Source organism: Phoenix dactylifera, chromosome 12 (assembly GCF_009389715.1).
Source record: "Phoenix dactylifera cultivar Barhee BC4 chromosome 12, palm_55x_up_171113_PBpolish2nd_filt_p, whole genome shotgun sequence".
In the NCBI taxonomy this organism is placed as follows: Eukaryota; Viridiplantae; Streptophyta; class Magnoliopsida; order Arecales; family Arecaceae; genus Phoenix; species Phoenix dactylifera.
The window spans coordinates 839826-860878 of NC_052403.1; the positions used below are offsets into that span (position 1 = coordinate 839826).

A 21053-nucleotide genomic window follows, 5' to 3' on the forward strand; every position below is an offset into this window, starting at 1 on the left:
TGACTTCAAAAGAGGATGTCGTGACCGCAATCCTTGGCAACCTGATGCATGCAACCCACAAGGCAAAAGCAACACCAAGACCAGTGCCATGATAACAACAAACAATTCTTTTATCATTACATCATCTCAAACAATCACTAGAGCTGTGGCAATATAATATATAATAATGTACAAGAAAGGAATCAACTGGCCAATCAATCGCCCACACTCCACTTTCCCAAACCTTTTTAACTGCAATGTTCACACACATTCTAACATCAACCATAATTGACTTGTGGCGATCGGAAAAACCTTCTGACCAACCACTGAATGGGTCTGAGCAGCTGCGCCCTCTTCTTCCGCCAGAACCAGATGGCTGCATTGTAGTGCTCATTGCGTATCTTCCGGGTGGCTGCTTTCCAGTCATACTTCTCCATTTCTTCCCGTGCAGTTCGCCCCATGGCCTCTCTGAATTCCTTGCAAGAGAGTAGGCTTTCGATCTTGTTCACACAGTCATCAAGGTCTCCGGGAGTAAATAGGAAGCTGGTTTTGCCCTCCTGATCTTCTGCTATAATCTCTGGTATTCCACCTGCTCGAGCCGCAACCACAGGAATCCCAGATGACATGGCCTCCAGCACGACAAGCCCAAGGGTCTCAGACTCCGAAGGCATCACAAAGATGTCACCACTGGCATACGCCTGTGAAAGCTCCTCACCTTGCAGCATTCCTGTGAACACCGCAGGCATGCCTGAGAACAGCTGCTCCAGTTCAGGCCTGTCCAGACGGCAAGACACCATGTTAGCTAGCTACCAATGCAAACTCAGCTTCACAAGGCGGAATTCCCATATGCAAGACTGGAACGCCAGAGCCAGGCAGCCGATATGATTTTCTTGATTCCATATGTGCAAGATATTGGTTTAGGTTTAGTCATCGAATACGTTAGTCACAATTGAATGGATGCCAAGAAATCTTCTCCATGTTTTCATGATGACAATTGAAAGGTGCCAATAAGGCATGGCAAACATCGCTTCTGTTGCTAATTTTCTCATGCATGGCATGCCCAAGGCTACCTCTAAGATTATTCATTGACTTGGGAAGGATGATCCATCATTCCATTGCCAAAATAATGTAAAATATCATGATGATGATAAAGATCTAAACATGCAAGGGCCTCAAGAATAAGAGTATGTGGTCCTTTCGTTTTAAGCATTTGAAATTCATATCAAATCCAATAGTGTCACAGAAAACCATGACATACTACATTCTGAAAAGAAAAACTGAAATTGCAAGAACTGCAACAATATCTTACCTGTATGGTCCATCTCCAATAAAGGCAATTCTTGCTCCTGACAGCCTATCCATAACTCTGCTCAAGTACACATTACAGATGAGTTATAACCTTAACTGTGGATGCAGAAGAGAAAAATAACCTAAACGAGTAAAATTTATTAAAAAAGGTATTCCTTGAAATGTATCAAAGTAGGGAGAAACAAAAAGACTATAGCATGCTACTGGATAGACTGATAGAGTTTTATATGTAAATATGAAGCACGCTTAGGTGGCCTTGACTTTGATATAACCTCATCTTTTCAGACAGGCATCACCGAGAGTTGGTGTCCTTTGTGTCTAGTTAGAACATCACCAGATTCCTAGTTTCTAGTCCTTTTTTTCTTTTTTGAGAATTAGTTTTGAATCATTTTTGTATCAGTTAGCACTTGCTAGCACAAGAGTCCACAAAAAAGAGGCTTAACAGATTAATAACTAGCCATCAGTCAACTCACTATTTTTGTTAAATGAATAAATTGATTCAAAGTGCAAATGAATTGATTAGAAAATACTCCTCCATCGGGTCGTGGCACTGTAAATATATACCATGCTTACCACACCAGAAGTAAGGGGAACGGGGAAGAAAAACAAAATGAAGAAGCAGCAACAAATCAAAAATGCTTTCCTCTTCCTACGATGATTTAAAGCTGGAGGATTCATAAAAGGAACTCACCCTTTGAGAAAATCCAAACTTTTTTCAACTCCTAAGCGTCCAACATGAATTATCAATGGCTTTTCAGGTTCACCATTACTGACATAAGAGAAACAAAGATCATAAGACAAACCCCAAGTAGAGTTTTGTACCTGTGCACTTATTTAATTGTGTGCATGCATGGTTGATGGGTTGATAGATTCAGACTAGGTACCTTAGCCTTGAGCGCATTTCATGGCTGCGGTACCGAGGGTGGAAACTTTCAGAATCAACACCTTTGTTCCAAAGGCGTATCTTGTGAGCTGCAGAACAAGAAAACCATTAGCTACATGAGGAGGAAAAAGTACTCTGCTACAAAATCTATCTGCTGACCTGCTGTCACACGAGCGGCTTGAAGATCCCTGCCAATAGCAGCTGAAGGCACTAACGTAAGATCAGCAGCTCTGTGAAGGAACTCTGAAATGGGATGACAAGAGAATTAGTAGCGACCTATATGAATAAACGAAGTATTTGTACCAAGAAACATGAGAGAAAAGGCTTGCTTACTTATAATCAACCACATAGGCTTCACCAACCAGCTGAATGTGTACCTGGGAATGTATCTGCAGAACAGAAATACAAATTAAGTCTGCTACAATATGATGTTCCAAGAATTTTCTATATAGGTAACATGCTAGCAAAATATTACAACATTAGCATTTGAATATAGACTCTGGGGTACATTTAGGCAAAAGACAAGGAATATTTGTGTCTGGGTGGCTGCAGCCACCTCAACATATGAATGTTTCTTCTTTATGGATTTGAATAGAACGGATAAGTTATGTCTGGTTCAATAAAAATCACATCAGCTTTAGATAAAATAATGAATTTATGAAACAGAAAGACACTGATTCAATTCCCTTTTGCTATGGTGAAGGGAAATGATGGTCACAATAGACGAGGTGACAGGTAAGATCAAAAAAAAAAAAAAGGAGAAATGGATTCAAGCTGACTATTAAGTTTTTGGCAAATCTAATTTAATTAAGCATGTACCAATGGAAAGAATTAAGACATCATGGAATATATGCACCTCCTTAGGCTTATCTGTGTAGTTTTTGCTGCTGTCTAGATCTAGTTGTTCTTTTCTTTGTTAAAATTGATGCATCCTACATCTAATACTATCCCACTATGCATTGATATTTATTCATAAAAATCCTTTTCTGCTTAATGCAGTACATTCTCAACTATAAATGAAACAAAATTTGTTTATAGTATGACAATCTGCTACATGCCCCACGCACCTTCCCAGATAATAGTGAAATAGTTGTATGAACCCCAAAAACATGTGTGTGCAAACATAGACAAACTATAAACTATACATTGATGACCACGTGTCCTTCTCAAGCTCAACTTGTTATGATCATACGAGCCACGAGTTGCAGTATCAAGGCACAGCATTTCTTCCAATTTTAACAGTATATTGCTAACATGGATTCAACAAACCGCACTACTATATGAATTTTCAAATCACTAGCAATGATGACATATAGAGATGTTAGTTGCATAAGTTTAGGGGGAGAATTCAACTCACATTGGAACATGGGTGTGATATGACATCACTATTGGGACACAAAGCAATTTAGCAATTATAAGAGCACCAAATACCTGAAATGTAAAAGGAATTAGTAAGTTATAAGGCAGAAAGAGCTCCTCATGTATGGGCATGTTTTTCTCTGTTAAAATTACCATGACTCCAGGTGAAGATGCATGAATTATGTCCGGCTTGAACTTTGCCACCTCTGATATTATTCTAGGGCTAAGTGCCAGAGAAAGTGGAACCTTTTGATACCATGGGCAGGGAAAACTGGAAAGGGAAGTTGAAAACAATTACCAGAAGTAGAGGAAAAATTCAGCCAACTATAACAGTTGAAGTTGAAAGGAAAAAAGTTTGCCACCAAGAAGAGATAATCTAGAACATGATAGTACGACATTTTGTCGAATTAAATAGGTCTCGATTTTGATTACCTCCATGAACCGATCAGTTTTGCTCCATGGAACTCCTGAGGAACTCCTTTGTGGGTAGTCACGACGATGACCTGCACGAGGCAGCAACAAGGCAATCGTTGCAAATTTAGAATTTTTACATCTAAACAAGCATGAAATTTCCTACCTTATCCTACCATCTAATATTTTCCTCCACTTTATTCATCTTTAATCTGACTAGTGTAACAGCTAGGTCTCGGTGACGCTGTTTGTGTAGGGATATTCAAGGTAATTCAGAAAATGCATATGACTGCAGAAGATCCAATAACACCGATACAAAGTTAGTTGTACAGTGTTAATATACCTCATCTCCCATTTCACGCAAGTATTTGATGAAATTCTGAAACCGGTTCTTGTATCCAGAAACATAGCTGCCAAAAGAAAATAAGAGTAGTTTAGGTCCTGAAAGAGTGGAATTGAATAGAGAAGAAAACTGACAAGTAGTTACTTAGAAAATCAGCGGGCAAAAGAAAATTGAAAATACATATCCTCTTCATCTATAGCAGCCTGCTACTATCAAGAACATGGCAACGATTCAGAAAACCGGATCAACTCAGTTTAGATGCAGGACTGTGGGCGCTTAATGTGAGACAATCTAGCGATAACCTATCAATTAAAGAAGGATAACTTCTTTCTTCTGACCACCAGAATGTTACAATCTTCACATGCACCCTCAGGCTTCCTTGTATTTTTCTCGTTTAGTGATAACTGAGGAGGATAATTTCATGCAAATTCGGATACGGGATCAGGCATACAGACCAAGATGCGTTTAGCAAAGTCGGATAACATGGTAAATTCTTGGCCAGGGCAGCTTTGGCAAGAGACAGACCCGCATTAAACCTATTAAATCAGTCTGGTATGTAGTTTAAGCTCGTGCCATGAGGGATCGGTATCGTTCTACTGCGACTTTAATAAGAATATTTTTCAAGCAAGATCATCAATGGAAGACATCCCGATTCATCCGCAAGAGAATCGCAGCCAAATCATCATCCAATACATGATAACAATCGATAGGGCAGTATATTTCCAGCACAGCAGCAGTCATCAAGCATCAAGCAGCGTTTTACCTAAAGAATCAAAAAGAAAAAAAAAATCAAAGAAAGAGGGAGGGCGGAAATACGGACGCGAAGGGAGAGGGCTCGACGAAGAGAGCAATGCGTCGAGGCCTGGAGTTGGCCTCGGCATCCTCCAACAGCGGTGGCGCTTCCTCGACCTCCTGTTCCTTTATCTCTTCTATCGTCATCTTCCTCGCCGATGCCGACACCAAGACCGCCGCTCTCCTCCGCTTCTTTTGGCATACGGCGAGACGCCGCGCTTCCCGCGAGAAGCAGGGGCTTCTTGCAACCCAAGACAGAGCACAAGAAGAACAAGGGAGAAGAGGGGGGGCAGGAGAAAGAGGAGGAGGAGACGTGGGAGAGAAGGGGAAGGAAGAAAGATTTATAGACATGTCGTAGGGGCGCGGCGCTGGGGGCGATTGATTGGGGAGTTTGCTAAAAGACTGTGAAGAGCGGGGGGGAAGGAGGGATCTGAGACTCTCCAATTGGTGCTCTTCCGAGTATATTCCTGCGGGGACGGAATAACAATGCGATGCCGGGAGCATATGCCGCCCGCTTCACCCTGGCAGCCTCCCGGTCCCCGAACCTTTTCTTTTCCTCCAATCCCCCTCCTTTGTTGGATGCTGCTACTTTCGTTATCTTTTCATTTACACCAAAACACGCATCCCTACTAAACTTATATACATATCAGCTTGCTCAATTTTACCTCATATAGGACAAACCGGCCCACGGGGCCCAACTTTACTGCCATGCGACCAGCTAGGAGGCGTGTCAAAAATTTCAAAAAAAAAAAAGGGATGAGGCACACATGGATATTGGAGTTACTCTCCATAGACATATCTACATGCACAGTGCCACAGATTCAGCAAGATATCCAATAAGGGAATCACCCATCAGTCACATAAATATTTTGTGCGAGACTTTTAGTTACCTAGCACCAGACTCCCCAGCATCCACTAGTTTCAGGAGCCTTTTCCTTGACCACATGTGTTCGCAGCCAACTACTATTAAAAAGTCGGCGCTCATTAGCAGAATTCTTAACTGAAATACCTTGTATTAAATTGTGAGTCATTACATGTCACTCGTATAATAGTCTATTCCCAGTTGCATTTTTGTGCTACATACAACAGGATGTTTTATCGAAGATGCTTGAACTTCACGTCAAAGAATACAATCACATGATGCGTGGGCCATTAATTGGGTTTGAACAATCTTCGAACGGTTGCCCACCGATAGGGAGAACGCAGCAAGAAGAAAATATAAATTTAGTACTTAAGTTGGAAAAACAAATTCAATTGCTCAAGATTACCACATCTTACGATTAAAAAAAGGGGGGGAAAAAGCTTACACAAAAAATTATATTTTAAATATTTTCAATACGTACAAGCAAAGTGTAAATATTTTACTACGGTATAGCAAAGAAAATCCTTTTCTTAACAAGTTTGGAAATCCGTTAGTCTTAAGTTTTCATAAGCCTAACTTGCACGGTTTAAACATTGAGATACCAAGAACAATATAGCATATACCATGCAGTTTGTTGACTTCATGAAGTTTCTGTTCATCGAAGCATCAAGTGCGCAACAATCATCAACGTGTGAGAATATACTATTCTCCCTCTCTTTTGCATATGCACAAACATGCCATATAATAAGTTAATTATCATGGCTCTTTGTATTTGCGCCACTTATATACATACATACATATATAGTCTGTGGCCGGAAAATCTATCGAATATTCTAGACCGTAGAGTGCGCACGTGCTGCATGCGACAGCACTCTTTCACCTGATTTCCAGTAGTTCACAAACACTGAAGTTGAGGGTAACCCAACGATTGGTCACCGATACCCTCGGAGCTTCTTTCTCCTATTATCGTAGCTACAGCCCAAGAAGGAATAGTAAGGTTATGTACCTGATTGGCATTTAACCACCAACCTGCAACGTCTCAATTCTTTTTAGGAAGGAACCTTCTGTAGAGCGATATATGTACTACAGTCAAACACAAATACCAACACGAAGCGAACGAGACCAACGGTCATTGTTTGGAAGCGGAATTGCTTCGGGAATATAAGGGACGTTTAGATGGGACCCAAAGCGCTCGACTCCTTGGCGCGCTGTCCGTCGTCTCAACTGCCAGAGAAACGGATTCCACTTGGGGGGCCCTAAAGTTGCAATGCCATCTCGAAAGTAAACGCTGCTGCGAGCTTTCCATCTCATGTCTTCCCCTCATGCTTGCCTGCCCAAGGTCATGAGTCCTCTTGGTTCTTGCAAACCTTAACCGGATTTCTTCACTTGCTTTCGTGCCCGCAGCGCTTCTCGTTCTAAGGAAGCATCACTGTCCTACCAGGAATCAACAAGAAGCCCACCTTTTCTCTCCCTCCCCCCCCCCTACTTTATCTTTTTCCTCCTCCCCTTTATTTTCTCGCGGCACTTGTGCAGTCTCTTCTATAAATTCCTCCCACTTCCTTCCCATGCGAACATCATATTCGCATTTGCGTCTGAAGATGCTGAGAACAGGGAGCCAGCATGCCTGCTGCAGCCCTGATATTTACGAGAGGCCTGCAATCTCTTTCGCCTCGAACACTCATCCAAGAGCTGTCGGATACCAGAAAATGAAGGACCCAGAGGCCTCGCTGCTCGTTTCTCTGCTGCGAGATTCTTCCGCCATGTTGGGGCCCTTCATTTTCTCTCTCTAAGGGACCCTCCAAGAGATTCTCACCATAGAGAGGCCATTGAGGACTGTATTCAATTAATCAACGCCACATCACGGAGGTCTTTTGAATTTTGCACTTAACCATGTCTATCAAGCTGCTGCACTGCTGTCACCGCATCCATATAAAAATCAAAATATTGAATCACAGGCTGCTTGCCTTTTTATCATATGCTAATGTATATTCCTCCTGGATCTGGTGTACATCCAAACTACCATTGCTTTCCAGTAACTTCTAATCTTATTAATGTGGCTGCTGTCCCTTGAGTTCAAACTCCAAATATAGCAGGACAGCCAAAGACGGAGCTACTAGCCACCAGGAAGAGCGGGACTCATCCCTCCTCCCATGCTTTCCTGTGCATAAAATGAGCATGCTACTTTTCCCAGTTGCAAACAAAAAATAGATAATTTGATGAAGAGATAGTCTGTGGAACATACGCCTGGGGCTGTATGTATCTAGAGAACACCATGCAGTTACAGACAGTTGGTTGGAATTATACCAATAGTTCTCATGGTCAGATACCACTCCAGGTCATTGCAGTTTTAACATGAAATAATCCTCATTTGAGGCTTCAAATGCCTATCGGCCCTTTTACATACATGCAACCTCCAAAGAAAGAAGAAACAAAGAGAATCCATCTCTCTCTCTCTCTCTCTCTCTCTCGTGGAAAGGAAAGTCCATCAGGAACTAAGAGAGAGCTTGTCCATTTCTAGAATCCCATGACTAGAGGCTTTCTTCAGTTCCAAGGCTGTTTTATAAGGAGGCGCGATTGGGGGCTGTACCGGATCCAAGCTCTGGTAACGGCCTCCCTCAGCAGAACTTGGGAGTGGGTATGAACGGTCCGAATCATAGCCACTGAGGTCCCCGCAAGCCAAAAAAGGAATATAAACCTTGTTTGGCCCCTCCAACCACCCACTATGGCAATCTGTCAACAAGATATGACTGTCAAAACAGCATCAAACTTCTACATATGAGGTTATCGTATCAAAGGCCATGTAAAGAGCGCAACAAGAAACAACAAACCTTCATCCATAATTTTATAGAATTTTTTTTTTTCTTGAAGAAATTAGGCCAAACTGTAAAACTAGAAACTCGCTAATATTTAGAGCACGTCTTGGCTTGGGACTCCAAAGTATGCATAGAGTCCAAGTTTCAGATTTTGATTTTTATGCCTAAGACAACATGCTCATATTAACTTACAAATATAAGATAATTTTAGAAAGAATGAATCTAGGTCGTTAGTTAAATATATTAAAACCAGGTTTAGTCACAAATGCTTGAAGGAAAACCTTTCCAGCCACAGTCAATCTGATTTATGGGAGAACCATGCAACTAACTACAGGGGCAGTTCTGATGTCCCGGAATCTTTTTAGCCTAGCGAAGAAGAGGAACAGAAAAATAATACAAACAATAGTCTGTTTCAATCCTTATCCCAAGGACATAATTGCACATCCAAGTGCCCAAATTGGTGTAGCCTGCTTACCACGCTTTATTTCTCCAACTTGCATTCCTCTCTACCACCTAAACAATCAAAGCCACTGCATGACATGTTTCTTTATGAAGTGTCAGATTGCTAAAATAGTATTATATGCCCATGCCCCTTGCCAAATTTTTTTATTGAAAATTTACAATCTTCCCTGGATATCTAATTCATATTAGCCCTTCTCTGGCCATTGTATATTTTACTATTACTACAGAAACAAAAGAACCATCATAATTTAAACCCGTTAACTTGAAATTTAGTGGTGCTGAAAAAGAAATAAGGGGGAAGCTATTATAGAAATTGGTTTATGATAGGTTTTACCTAAATTGTCAGCCCCGGAAGGACTGCCCACCTTTTCCAGAAGGTGATATAAATCTCTCTCATTAAATCCTTCAGGAGGTGAATAATTCTCACAAACTGCAAATGCCTCTGTATACAAAAGCAGAAGTAATTCAGCAGTCCTAAACCCTCAGGACAACAATGCATGTTTGCAAGGAAAGCAAATAGAATACATAAGAAATGCCATATTCGAGACTGCACAATATATTGATAGAAACATTTGATTGGTTTATGCTTGAAAAACCACTTGTATGGAGTATGTGCCTGTATGCATGATGGTGTGTTTGCGCAGCAAACATGCACATGCCATTGCAAACGTGCATGAATAAATATGAAGAATTCCCAACATCTGGTCATCGCATTCAAATACAAGAGCATTGCAGGTTACTAAACATATGCTTGTTGATATGCTTCCTATTGCATACAATTAAGAAGCGTCAGCATGTTTAAGCAAATTGAATTAGCTGCATCAAAGAACTAAAACATGTGTATGTATAAAAATTTGGGCTTGTTGCGGACGTGTAGTTTATCTGCACTTGTTTGAAGCAACATTCGTCATGTCGGTACCGGACCCATATCGGTGCCACACTAGCATAGTGTCGGTACAGTACGGTATGCAATTCTTTTGACATTCCAAGTATCGGTACGCCACCAGTACCGGTTCTGAACCGGTATAGTACGGTACGCCTGATACCGTCCGGTTCGGTACGGTACGGCATACTATGGTTTGAAGACATGCGTGCCTCCACATGTGCAACCAAAGCATAAGCACGTGCTCCTATGCATCTCATCAGTCCTTTCAGATTACATTGTCAAGTATAGAAACATCTACTTATATGTCATCTTGCACAAGTGGATGTATATACTAGCACACAAGGTGCGTGATATTTTGTATGATGTGCTTTGGTTTAGAGGTGCATAACAAATAACACATTCAACTATTTGAGCATCTGCCAAATACATGTATATAATCAACATAAACTTGTGATAGCATGACCTGCTGCTGCATAAAGACCCAAAAATGTACAAAGAATTGTTGGCCTCACCAATACTGGAGTTGCGGCTGCTTTTTGGTTTTGCAAATGTAACATGAGAGAAGAATAGTTTCAGCTGTGTAGAAGAAAGAACAAGGTTCCAATGAATTCAAAGTGAGAAACTAAGATTAAAAAGGAAAAAGAAACAAAGAAAAAACTATCAAAACAGTCATATAGAAAAGTTATGACACAGCCTTAGGGGAATGACAAAAATGAATCATATCAAATATTCCATAGTATAGATCTATATTTAAATAAGCAGTATCAACATCACCTTCCTTATTCAGCCGTCATTAAACCATAACATTATCTTCTCTTGATTGAATAGCCCAATCATGAAATCCACTGACCTTGACAATCATATTAATGGTATAATGAAATTCATTTGTATTATACACATGAATTCACTGCCCAAAATAACCTAATATCCTTTGATTTGATACAATGATTACGTAGTCATACAGGAGACAAAATTCAAAGTTAGCATTGGTCAAGAGTGTTACAAGTAATAAAATATGTAAATAGATAAATAAGAACATCCTACTATATTAAATACCAAGAGAACAATTTGTACAGAACATCTCACAGCTGTCAAGCCCTGAGTTAGAAGGCAAAAGGAGCAAAAGTATTTCAAGTCATAAACATAGGTTTGAGAGAGGAAAAAGGTCAGATGGTCCATACACTTAAGCTAGTCGGAGGCTATGCTTATCCAAGTGAGACAGGCAAGTTACTCCATTAGTGAACTTGCCAAAAGGTACTTGTATAAAGATTTATTCTTGTCGTGAATCTATATCTTCAGTCATATTCTTGCCAACAATTGGAGCTTAGGCCTTTTATTATGTCTGCCCTGGTATGATTTTCCTACAAACCGATGTGGGGAGCTCGACATGGCTTGCATCCAGTCCTTGGTTTTTCACCCTCTACTTTATTATCCTTTTTTTTAATTGTTCTAAATTTGCTTTTATGCTGAAGTTGATCCTTGTTTAAGGATACACCATATCTATCCACTTTTATTAAACAAGATAGACACAGATATCAAAGACAAGTATAAATTTGAAGAACAACTCATATTTGTACTCTTTTATCTTCTTCCTTTTCTTTGTGTTGTTGTTGTTGAATCATAACAAGACAAGAGTCTTACTTGGCAATAGAGGAGACTTGTGTCTTTACCCCGAAAAATCTTTGCAATAAATTTTCCACCCACTCGAAGCACATGAGTAACAATTGTTAGTGCCTAGATGCAAGATGACGAATCAAAAGTTAGCAACTCAGAAAGCAGGTATATAGCCTCTAAAAAATAGCAACGTTAGGGCTCTGTAGTAAAAGGATATAGATGACATGCACAAGACCAATGCAGGATTTTAAAAAATATATATTAGGCAGATAACGAGAAAGTTCTGCATTCCATGTGAACATTATCATATTCAGATTTCTGAATTTACAGCAAGATAATTTTATAGAAGACATGCAAAAATTAATCAAAATATATGCAGCACGTCACACAATAACAAATAATCCAAATGATGTACCATAGAGAAACTCCTTAAACTAAAGCTGTATGTGCTTTCTGCTCCAACCAGCATACCATAATTAAGAAACTATGGTTGCAATACCAAACATAAAGCATCAAGATAGAAGAACCAATTAATCACAAGTTCTTAAGAGAGAACCAAAAATACAAAACCCATTTTGACTGCTTCCAGCATGCACCCCCATTCTAGCTTTGAAGTTATAATGCAATAAAAATTACTTTTATAGGCAAGGGAGCAAAGTCATCAGGTCAAATGCTACAAAATTAAGATACATTATTTATAGTAAACTGAGAAAATAAGTTAAGGGATGGATTAGAAACACCATAACAAAGCCAACTAGGATTTCTTTTTAGATTTTCGAAATCAAGAGTCTACAAGAGATACACATTTGAACAATTTTTAAAAACTACCAAACTGCAACAGTACATGGTTCATAATTCCATCTTTCTGATATATGTTGCTCACGCAATTTTCTAAATTACCTACCACTGTATTAGATTATTACCTAGAAGTAATCACCTTCAATCTCCTACCTCTCCTAGCCCTCCAACAAACAAAGTTTAAGCTTAAAATGAAGCACATCCAACACAAATGGAGTGCGCAACCTACACTATGCCAAAGATGTGATTGAGAAAAGCCCCTTTGTAGGAGCAGAATGCCGCTTGGCCCATATGCTCTGTGGAGAGAGAGAGAGAGAGAGAGAGAGAGAGAGAATTCCTCCAAATGTTACTTGCTAAGCATTTTTCCCTTTTCTAATGATTATGAATAACATTGCTACCTATAATTTGGTAAATCTCCAAAACAATTTGCACGCAGAAGTCATTCTCAAATGTCCTTAGGGAGCCATCTTTCCTATTGTCGATGAGAAAGATTATTTTTAAAAGAGATTGCCTCAATGAGAAATTAGATCTATTTATGACAATAGCACCAGAAATTTTGCCTTCTCATTCTCTTCATGATGTACATGAGAGATCTTCATCTTACATTTCCACTCTATTGAAAGGTCATTTCCACATCAGCTTTGTCTATTACATTGCTCTCCAATTCTTTTATCCGCATAACATATTTATCAGCAATAAGCTTCCCCTACATACATTTGTTTGCCTTTCAGAAAAAGAAGGGAATCCTTCACAATGTTTTTGACTCTATTTACCAACGTCACCCCACAACTTTGTATAGACTTGCAATGAGGCTAACCAGCATAAGATTTTGACCTCCTGTGCCCCACCCTTTTTTAATTCTTTTATCCACCCACCCTTATGAAATTCCAGTACTACTCCTATAATCAACTAATTATGGTGCCTTTAATCTTGTTTAACAACAAAGTTGAAGCAATCTATTCTGATGGTTCATCCTGAAAACATGGTCCAACCACCTTGCATTGTCCTTGGAAATGCAAGGTGGTTGCAACAATATTCTTTATATGGTCTCAAGTCTCAACAAATAATTCATCCATCTTTGAAAAACTTCAGGGGCATTTTTTTAACACAAAAGACATTACGTAAAGTTAGTAATTTAGATTCTTCACTTAATTCTACTTGCCAAAATCCTGATTTAGCATCAAACCTATCAAGTCATCTTACCTCGTTCATCTTTTCATAGATGAATTCTTTATTGGCTATAAAGTATCCATCAAGAAAAGCAGTTATCAATAAGAAACCATGGGTTTTCTACAAATATTCTTCAAGTCTAAAGCCTAATGTAATGAGTTTTGGTGGTAGTGGTGAAGAGGAATGAAAAGTTTGTCAATCACCATTCTTCAAAGGTTGCAGGTGATCATAGATAACCACTTTGGTTAAGAGGATTGGTTATAAGAGGGATTTCTTTTTAGTGTTTTCAAATTAATGGCTGCATGCATGCATAGATACATACAAATTATGTTACAATCATTAAATATGTAAAAAAGAACCAGAATGACGGAAATATTGCACTAACACTTACTGCCAAAATAAGCTGTGATTGAACAAATTCATCCATATCATGAAGTCCAGTAACTGCAATCAATTGATATCAAATTTAAGGAACATATTTATGAAACTGATAAGTGCAATAAGAAAAACTAATGTAATAACCAAAATGTGCACCATCCTCTGTTCTTACCATCAGGAGCACCATCACAAACAACTAAGTCCGCTTTGCATCCATCAAAATGTTTGATAACCTAATGAATCATTCAAGTCCAGTTAAATGATTGCTTCAATGTAACTAAGCGAGATTTAATAATATTACAAGAATATTGGATGCCAAGCAGAAGGCAGCTTGTAGAGAAGAAATTTCAGGCATACCATACAGGGACTACCTAAATAATGATAGAATCATCATCAAAGCTAGACCTACAAACCCAACACAAGAGACGGAGAAAAGAAAAGAAGAAATAATGCTCATAAAAATAGTTGTAAAATTTACAAAAGTAGAGTTAATGGCATAATAAAACTTGGAAGTGGAAAAGGAAACAAAAAAATAAAGGATGATGGTCATTAACAAATTACTAATGTCACTACCATTTTTTATACACATATAGTTAAGATTAGAACAAATAGATTCATATATGTTACAAGACCATCATTCTCAGCCATCAAAAGACCTTTACCAACCACATATAAATCAATTCTACAAATCTTCATCACCAATAGATATAAATATGTAATGTTATTAGTAAACTCCAAATGACCATCTCACACCAAAATTCTAATGGAAGTTGAAGATTGGTTTGTCGAATTTAGTCAAATATAAATTAAAGAGCCAAATATAAGCATATCATATAATTTACCACTTCAGCAGTCCGGGCATTAGTGATATCCCCCTGTACTTGAATAACACCATCTATTGGAGCCATGGGTTGCAAGTCAATTGCAACAATAAGCGGAAGATCACCATCCCTATGAAAATTTTAAAAATTTGAAGAAGTCATGAGAAAAATATAGTAGATTTCATTCAACTGTATATAATAATTTATATTTGTGTTCACTTTAATGACAATGGATCAAAATCCAAGTTATCGAGGAAAGCTGCTGGAGTGTATTGACCTTATTTAAAATTTTCAAACTTGAATTACTTAATCATGAATTCCCTCTCTATAAGGAGGAAAGGATATTATGACGCCAGGCATAATGTTTTATACATATGATAAGTAGACATCTTAAGTGATATAATCATATACCTTAACCTCAACTAGAACCCTTATCTCATCTATACATGCAATTGAATTTACAGAATAAGGTTTCCTTGGAAAATGTTTAAGAACATTTACAGTTGACTCAAAACCTAACATTAGTGATTAGTCCTCTATAATGGTGCCAAATTCCTGCCCAAAGAATCTATAGCCAAAAGAGGAGCCTGCAACGAACAACAAAAGACCTGCTAGAGGATAAGGAGACCTAGGTTGCCGGTTATACGTTTTGGTCTTTGGACTACAAGGAGCTACCCCAAAAGGTTCCCCTAGAGCAAGGAAGAGAATGGACAAAAAGAGGTGGCATGATTTAACGTAGGGTGCTAATTCATCCCAGAGGCACAATTATAGTATCCCTGACTAAGAGAAGTTTGCTGGGAAGCCTGTGACTGAAATTTGAATTTTTAGGCAAAAGTTACAGGTAACTGCTACGTAAGTTTAGCAAATTAATGCTTGTCATGCAAAATAGTGTTTTGATCAGATTGAGGACATTTGATAAAAGACAACGAAAAGTTTTAAAGCAAATAGGAAAGGTTTAAATTTTACAACAAGCAAACAATGACTCTAGAATTTTTAGCTTATTAATAAGCTTACTGGGTTAAAGTTCTACAGCTAACGAGAAAGGCTATTATAGGGATTTTGAGTAAAGCTTTACAGTTTTCTAGGAAAGTCTTGAAAGAAAATGTGAGTGAAATGTATACTGATATAAAATTCAGGAATAGGATTAGCCAGATAAGGTTTTGATCCAACTCTAGATTTAAGAGACTAAATATTTGATCTGGGTTTGGATTTGCACCTCCTCAATTAGTGTTAACATGGGTAGAAACACAATTATTTGTTGCTCCTTACTTTAGTTCATTCAAGACTACTCCGAAATTGCAGTAGAAAAAAAACAATTCCTCAGTCAGATGTTTAACAAAAAAACTGCCTAGAAAAGCATTTATGTAGCAGCATGATCAACAATAAATTACTAAAAAGAAACTGCATATTATGTATAATAAGAGATGTCTTACCTATGATCCGGCGACAACTTAGCTGGAACATATAACTTTCGACTCAACACCTGCAGGTAAGATACGGAATCCAGGATTGTAACCAACAACATCAAATCAATCATCAAAGCAATGAGGAAATGGACTTAGCATTTTTTTTTTCCTGCTCATTTCAGCACTAATACTCTTGATACAGTGAAATTATTTTAAATTTAAATACTATAGGACTTATATAGTTCATCTACTGAAATCAAGAGCTAAGATACAGGAGACTTAGTTGCCACAGAAATATGCATTAGTTAGCAGAAAGGCCAATCAGCTAAATAGCTCAATGGAAGTGGAAAGTATACATATTGCACAACAAGAATGAAAATTTACCAACATTTCCTGAAATTTCTACAAAACAATGAGCAACCAGCAGTTCAAAACATAAGTGAGATATTCTACATATACAAGGCCTAGACACAGAACTTTGAGAAGGATTTTATAGATAATTAGTTCCTCAAACTCCAGCAAGTGCAATGACTTTGAATGCATATGCTCAGATAGCAACTCTACTTAAATAAGACTGGCCCTTCAATAAACAAGGAGGACTTCTTCCTGCCAAAACTCTATTTTGTCTCTATGGCCTCTCATAATGCCATTCATCGCATTTGCTGGACTAACAAAATATGGCTTCCCAGATATACTTCATCTTTCAGCACAAATCTCTCCCTACACATATGAGAATTGAAGGTTTACCAACTGCATCCAAATGTAAGGAGGATGAATGGGAGCCTAATGGCCCCACTTTTTTTTAAAAAAAAGAAGAAGAGAGAAAGAAAGATATAGCGCAAGACCTTGTAACATAGAAAATTACAAGAATGGTATGTGTAGCCCATTCATACTCGACAGCCTTAAGTAATATAGAATTCAATTAATTAGGACTCTAGAAATGAAGGCAGTCTTCCATTCCAAGAGAGTTACTTTTGAAAATAACTTTGTCTATCTAATTCCACAGTAGTCAATTAGATGGCATAGAAATCTAACAAGAACTAAGTGATGTGCACAAATAAAACTAATTTTTAAATTCTAAGTTTCCAACTGCTACACTAATCTTGATAGTAAGCTACAATGCATAAGTCCATGAAGCTTCTCAACAGTATACGTTTTTAAATATGAATAATTGAAAACATAACCGCATGCCAATCTCAAGAAGTACCTGACTCCAGCTGCCAGGAGCTGCACAAAGATCAACCACGCGCTTCACCCCTGTAGATCAAGATTCTTTGTATTCAGAGAGTTGTAGCCAAGTTATTGATCCAAATTTTTCAAAATCAATAAGCCATTCAATACATTGTGCATATTTGCACGGGCATCCATGCAGAAAAGATGAAAATTGAAGTTACAGAAATATCTGCAACTACTAAAGGCCAAAAAGCAGCTGTATGCACCCACTGACAACAGGATAGAAGAACCACAAATTTTCTACATCGAATGATTATCTAAAGAGGGGTATTATGAAAGACGTTGAAATGAGATGAAAAATCACTAGCCGAGAATCATTCTAGCAATCTCAACTGCAATTTCTTTAGTTACTTCATAGAAAGGACCTGCAGTGCTTAATGATTGTTCGACGAATTTCATGCATTCTGTACATCTAAGCAAGGAAAACAATTACACATAGTTATTTGTGACTACAAAATGCAAGTTCTCTGAAAGTTGGAGGACATCCGACAAAGCCATGAATGCAAAACAAAAAGGCTAAGAAAGTCAAGTCGATGACCCAGGGAGAAAGTTTTGCAATAAAATGACCTTTTTGTTTTCAGAAAAAAAAATCATGTTTGAGAGATTTTTAGAGAAGGCAGGCTCCACAGACAAGTCTCTCGGACTCCACGCTTTATAGTCACCGCATGGAAAATTCTGGACAATCTAAAGAGTAATAAAACCAATCAAGCATGAAATTTCTGAGGAACAAGAATTCATATTTCAAGGTCCCACTGATCATTTAGGTCCTGGAAACCGAAATTATAAATGATAAAAAGATATGATGCCTAGGATCTTTACTGCCTCCATAAAATGGACACATAGCATCCTCTCGATCATTGCCCAATTGGCACGTATTCATTCTCGAAAAATAAATACTCTCGAATTTATGCTCGCCTGGTCGATCACGCTCTAGACTTCATGGAGCTCGGCTCAGTTTTAATAGATTGCTTGGCATCAAAGGGATGTCAAAAATTTAAAGCAAAGAACCCTAGCAGATCCTCAGATAGGAATATTCACCTTGGAAGATGTTGAATTCCTCATCGATCTGGAGGAGCTTGAACGCGCTCCGTGCCCGCCAACCCTCTTCTTTTGCCTTGCGGTAGTAAATATCCTGGAGCACAATCAATAATATAGAAATATATAAATATATATATTATTCTTTTCAAAAGAAATTAATCGAAGACCGGGAACAGCAGGAAGGAATCAGAAGGAATGAAGCGAGAAGATGGTTACCCTCTTGTCTTTGGATGCTTTTCCCATATCCTCGTCTCTCAGGACAAGTTTTAGCAAGCAAAATTACAACCTGGAGAGGGAAGGGCCTACGGTTTTCCAACTCCGACTCCACTCGCCGGCCCTCGCAGTAGTTGTATGATCGTCGAGGGAGTGAAAAAGAGCCAGCCGACGACCGTCTCTCTCTCTCTCTCTCTCTCTCTCTCTCTCGTTAAAGGGTTGAGGCCCTGCGGGTCAGGAACTTAGGGTTCACTACATGTAAGAACCCGGAACTGGGCCCGGTCCACTCGACCGGCCCAGTCCCAAATCTTGGCCTCACGTGCAACGCACGTGAGGCAGCGGGATGGAACCTCCATCCCGAAGAAGAAGGAGGAGCCCTGTTTTAGGGCTTCCTTCTCCTTCCTCTCCTCCTTTGAGCCCACCGAAGGAGAGCCGCCGCACGCAAAGGGGGGGGAGGGTCTTCTTCGTGTGGCCACCGAGAGAGAGGGAGAGAGAGAGAGAGAGGGAGAGAGGGAGAGAGAGAGGAGCCACGGCACCGGGTGGCGGGTGGTCTCCTTCTTCTTTTCCGTCGGAGAGGGGGAGGCGCCGGTCTTCGTCGGGGCTGAGGTAAGAATCTCTCACCTTCTTCTCCTTTTCTTCTGAAGCTTGGCCACGATGTGTGGTGGGTTGGGGCCGGCCGATCGCCGGATTTGGCTCCAAAACGGCTGCCCTAGCCGTCGGCGTGTTCGCCGCCGCCAGTCGCCGGGGGTGGCCGGGCTTGCTCCGCCACCTCCTGCCGCTGCCAAGGCCGGCCACCACGGCCGCCCTTGGGCCCGACCGAGAGGGAAGAAGAAGGGGGGGCGGGGGCTCACGGGTCCCCTGTCTCGCCGAAGAAGAAGAGGGGATTCGGGAGAAGAGGGGAAAAGAAAAAGGAAAGAAGAAGGAAAAAAGAAAAGAAAAGAAAAAAAAAAAGAAAAGAAAAGAAAAGGAAAAAGAAAAAAAAAATAAATAACTAAAAGGAGGGTGGTTTACGGGTATGAACCCGGATCCGAACCCAAACCCGGGGTGCTAGACACTTCGGCAGGGTCGGCCCTGGGAGAATGTTAAAATTTAGGTTTTTATATATATATATATATATATATTGTGATGAATTTTAAAAGAAAATATGGTTTTGAATATTAGGTGCTGCGAGGGATTTGCAGAATTAATTGGATTTGTTGTGGATCGCGTTCGCAAGGTAAGTGATGTAACCTCTTTACTAGATTTATCGGCAAAGTAAATATCTGTTTTACGAATCGAATTATTCGTGATTTCGAATTTGATGCATGGATTATATGTGTATTTTTTAGAATATTATATGATTATGATTGAACGTATTTGCTTCTGATTTGAATTGTGTTTAATTGCTCTGACATTGTACCTTTTGGTTTGGAACACTAAACATAATGTAAGAAAAGATTATGACTTGAAATAGATTCAGACTTGCAGTCGGGCTATGTTGAGGACCCTGCCAATGGGGGCTAATATATTGGTACCGCAAGATGAATAGTCGGTGATATGACCCTACCACAGGGAATATGTGGTCATAGTTCCTGGCTGTTGAGTTGAATCTGATAAATTGAAAGAAATTAAGATATGAACGACATTTGGTTTTGATATTGTATGATTTTTTTATATATAACTGAAATATGAAATAGAGAACAAACTGAACTATCGACCTGGCTATGTTGAGGACCCCGCCAATGGGGGCAGATACGTTGGCAATTGACTGTCCTGAAGGACTCACCGCAAGAAGATTAGTCGGTGTTGATGACCCTGCCACAGGGAACATGTGGTCATAGTCCAGGATCGACATGATAAATTGAATATGTGAAAGAATCTTGAAACCGCGAAAAGAATCTTATGAATTCAAGAAATATTTGACTTATACTTTGGAACTGCATATTTATTTATTTTCCACATATTATTGCTTGATTTATCTAGCTAGAGTGTTCATTACTTACTGGGCTGTCTAGCTCATTATACCATCTCTTGTTGTTTTACAGATTTCGAGAACTAGTCTATTGGGGATTCAAATTGGGAGAGCGACTAGAAAGATTGTGGCACAAGTTATCTTAGATTAGGGTTATTTAAATTGATTTGTTATTATGGACAGTTATTATGATTGGTGAACTTTTATTATTTTAAGAACTAGGTTTCTCCATGTTGGTAAATGATTATTCCGCTGCATATTTAGACTTGTGAGACATTATGACTTGAGTTAGTCAATGGAATAAGATTTCAATTTATTCTGTTAAATTATTTT

The 21053-nt window shown here is 39.1% G+C and overlaps 2 protein-coding genes across 3 annotated transcripts; both read right to left on the reverse strand.

Annotated features, from left to right (window-relative positions):
• Window positions 1-89: 89 nt before the first annotated feature.
• On the reverse strand, window positions 90-5683 carry LOC103715059 (sulfoquinovosyl transferase SQD2). The gene is made up of 11 exons (XM_008802567.4): window positions 5104-5683; window positions 4284-4350; window positions 3962-4032; window positions 3683-3800; window positions 3528-3601; window positions 2504-2559; window positions 2330-2413; window positions 2172-2259; window positions 1979-2056; window positions 1289-1345; window positions 90-753 (listed from the first exon to the last, which is right to left on the reverse strand). Exons 1-11 carry the CDS (start codon window positions 5577-5579, stop codon window positions 258-260), a joined length of 1665 nt encoding a protein of 554 aa, XP_008800789.2. The 5' UTR covers window positions 5580-5683; the 3' UTR covers window positions 90-257.
• Window positions 5684-8128: 2445 nt separating this feature from the next.
• Window positions 8129-19689, reverse strand: LOC103715058 (putative tRNA (cytidine(32)/guanosine(34)-2'-O)-methyltransferase). 2 transcript variants are annotated; one of them, XM_039132228.1, is made up of 12 exons: window positions 19391-19689; window positions 18773-18996; window positions 18557-18650; window positions 17493-17542; window positions 16313-16362; window positions 14901-15009; window positions 14231-14291; window positions 14072-14124; window positions 11740-11832; window positions 10611-10674; window positions 9547-9654; window positions 8129-8667 (listed from the first exon to the last, which is right to left on the reverse strand). In XM_039132228.1, exons 2-12 carry the CDS (start codon window positions 18797-18799, stop codon window positions 8423-8425), a joined length of 954 nt encoding a protein of 317 aa, XP_038988156.1. In that variant the 5' UTR covers window positions 18800-18996; window positions 19391-19689; the 3' UTR covers window positions 8129-8422. The 2 variants fall into 2 exon arrangements, with proteins under 2 accessions (XP_038988156.1, XP_038988158.1); XM_039132230.1 differs by having other exon boundaries at window positions 19306-19660.
• Between the last annotated feature and the right edge of the window lie 1364 nt (window positions 19690-21053).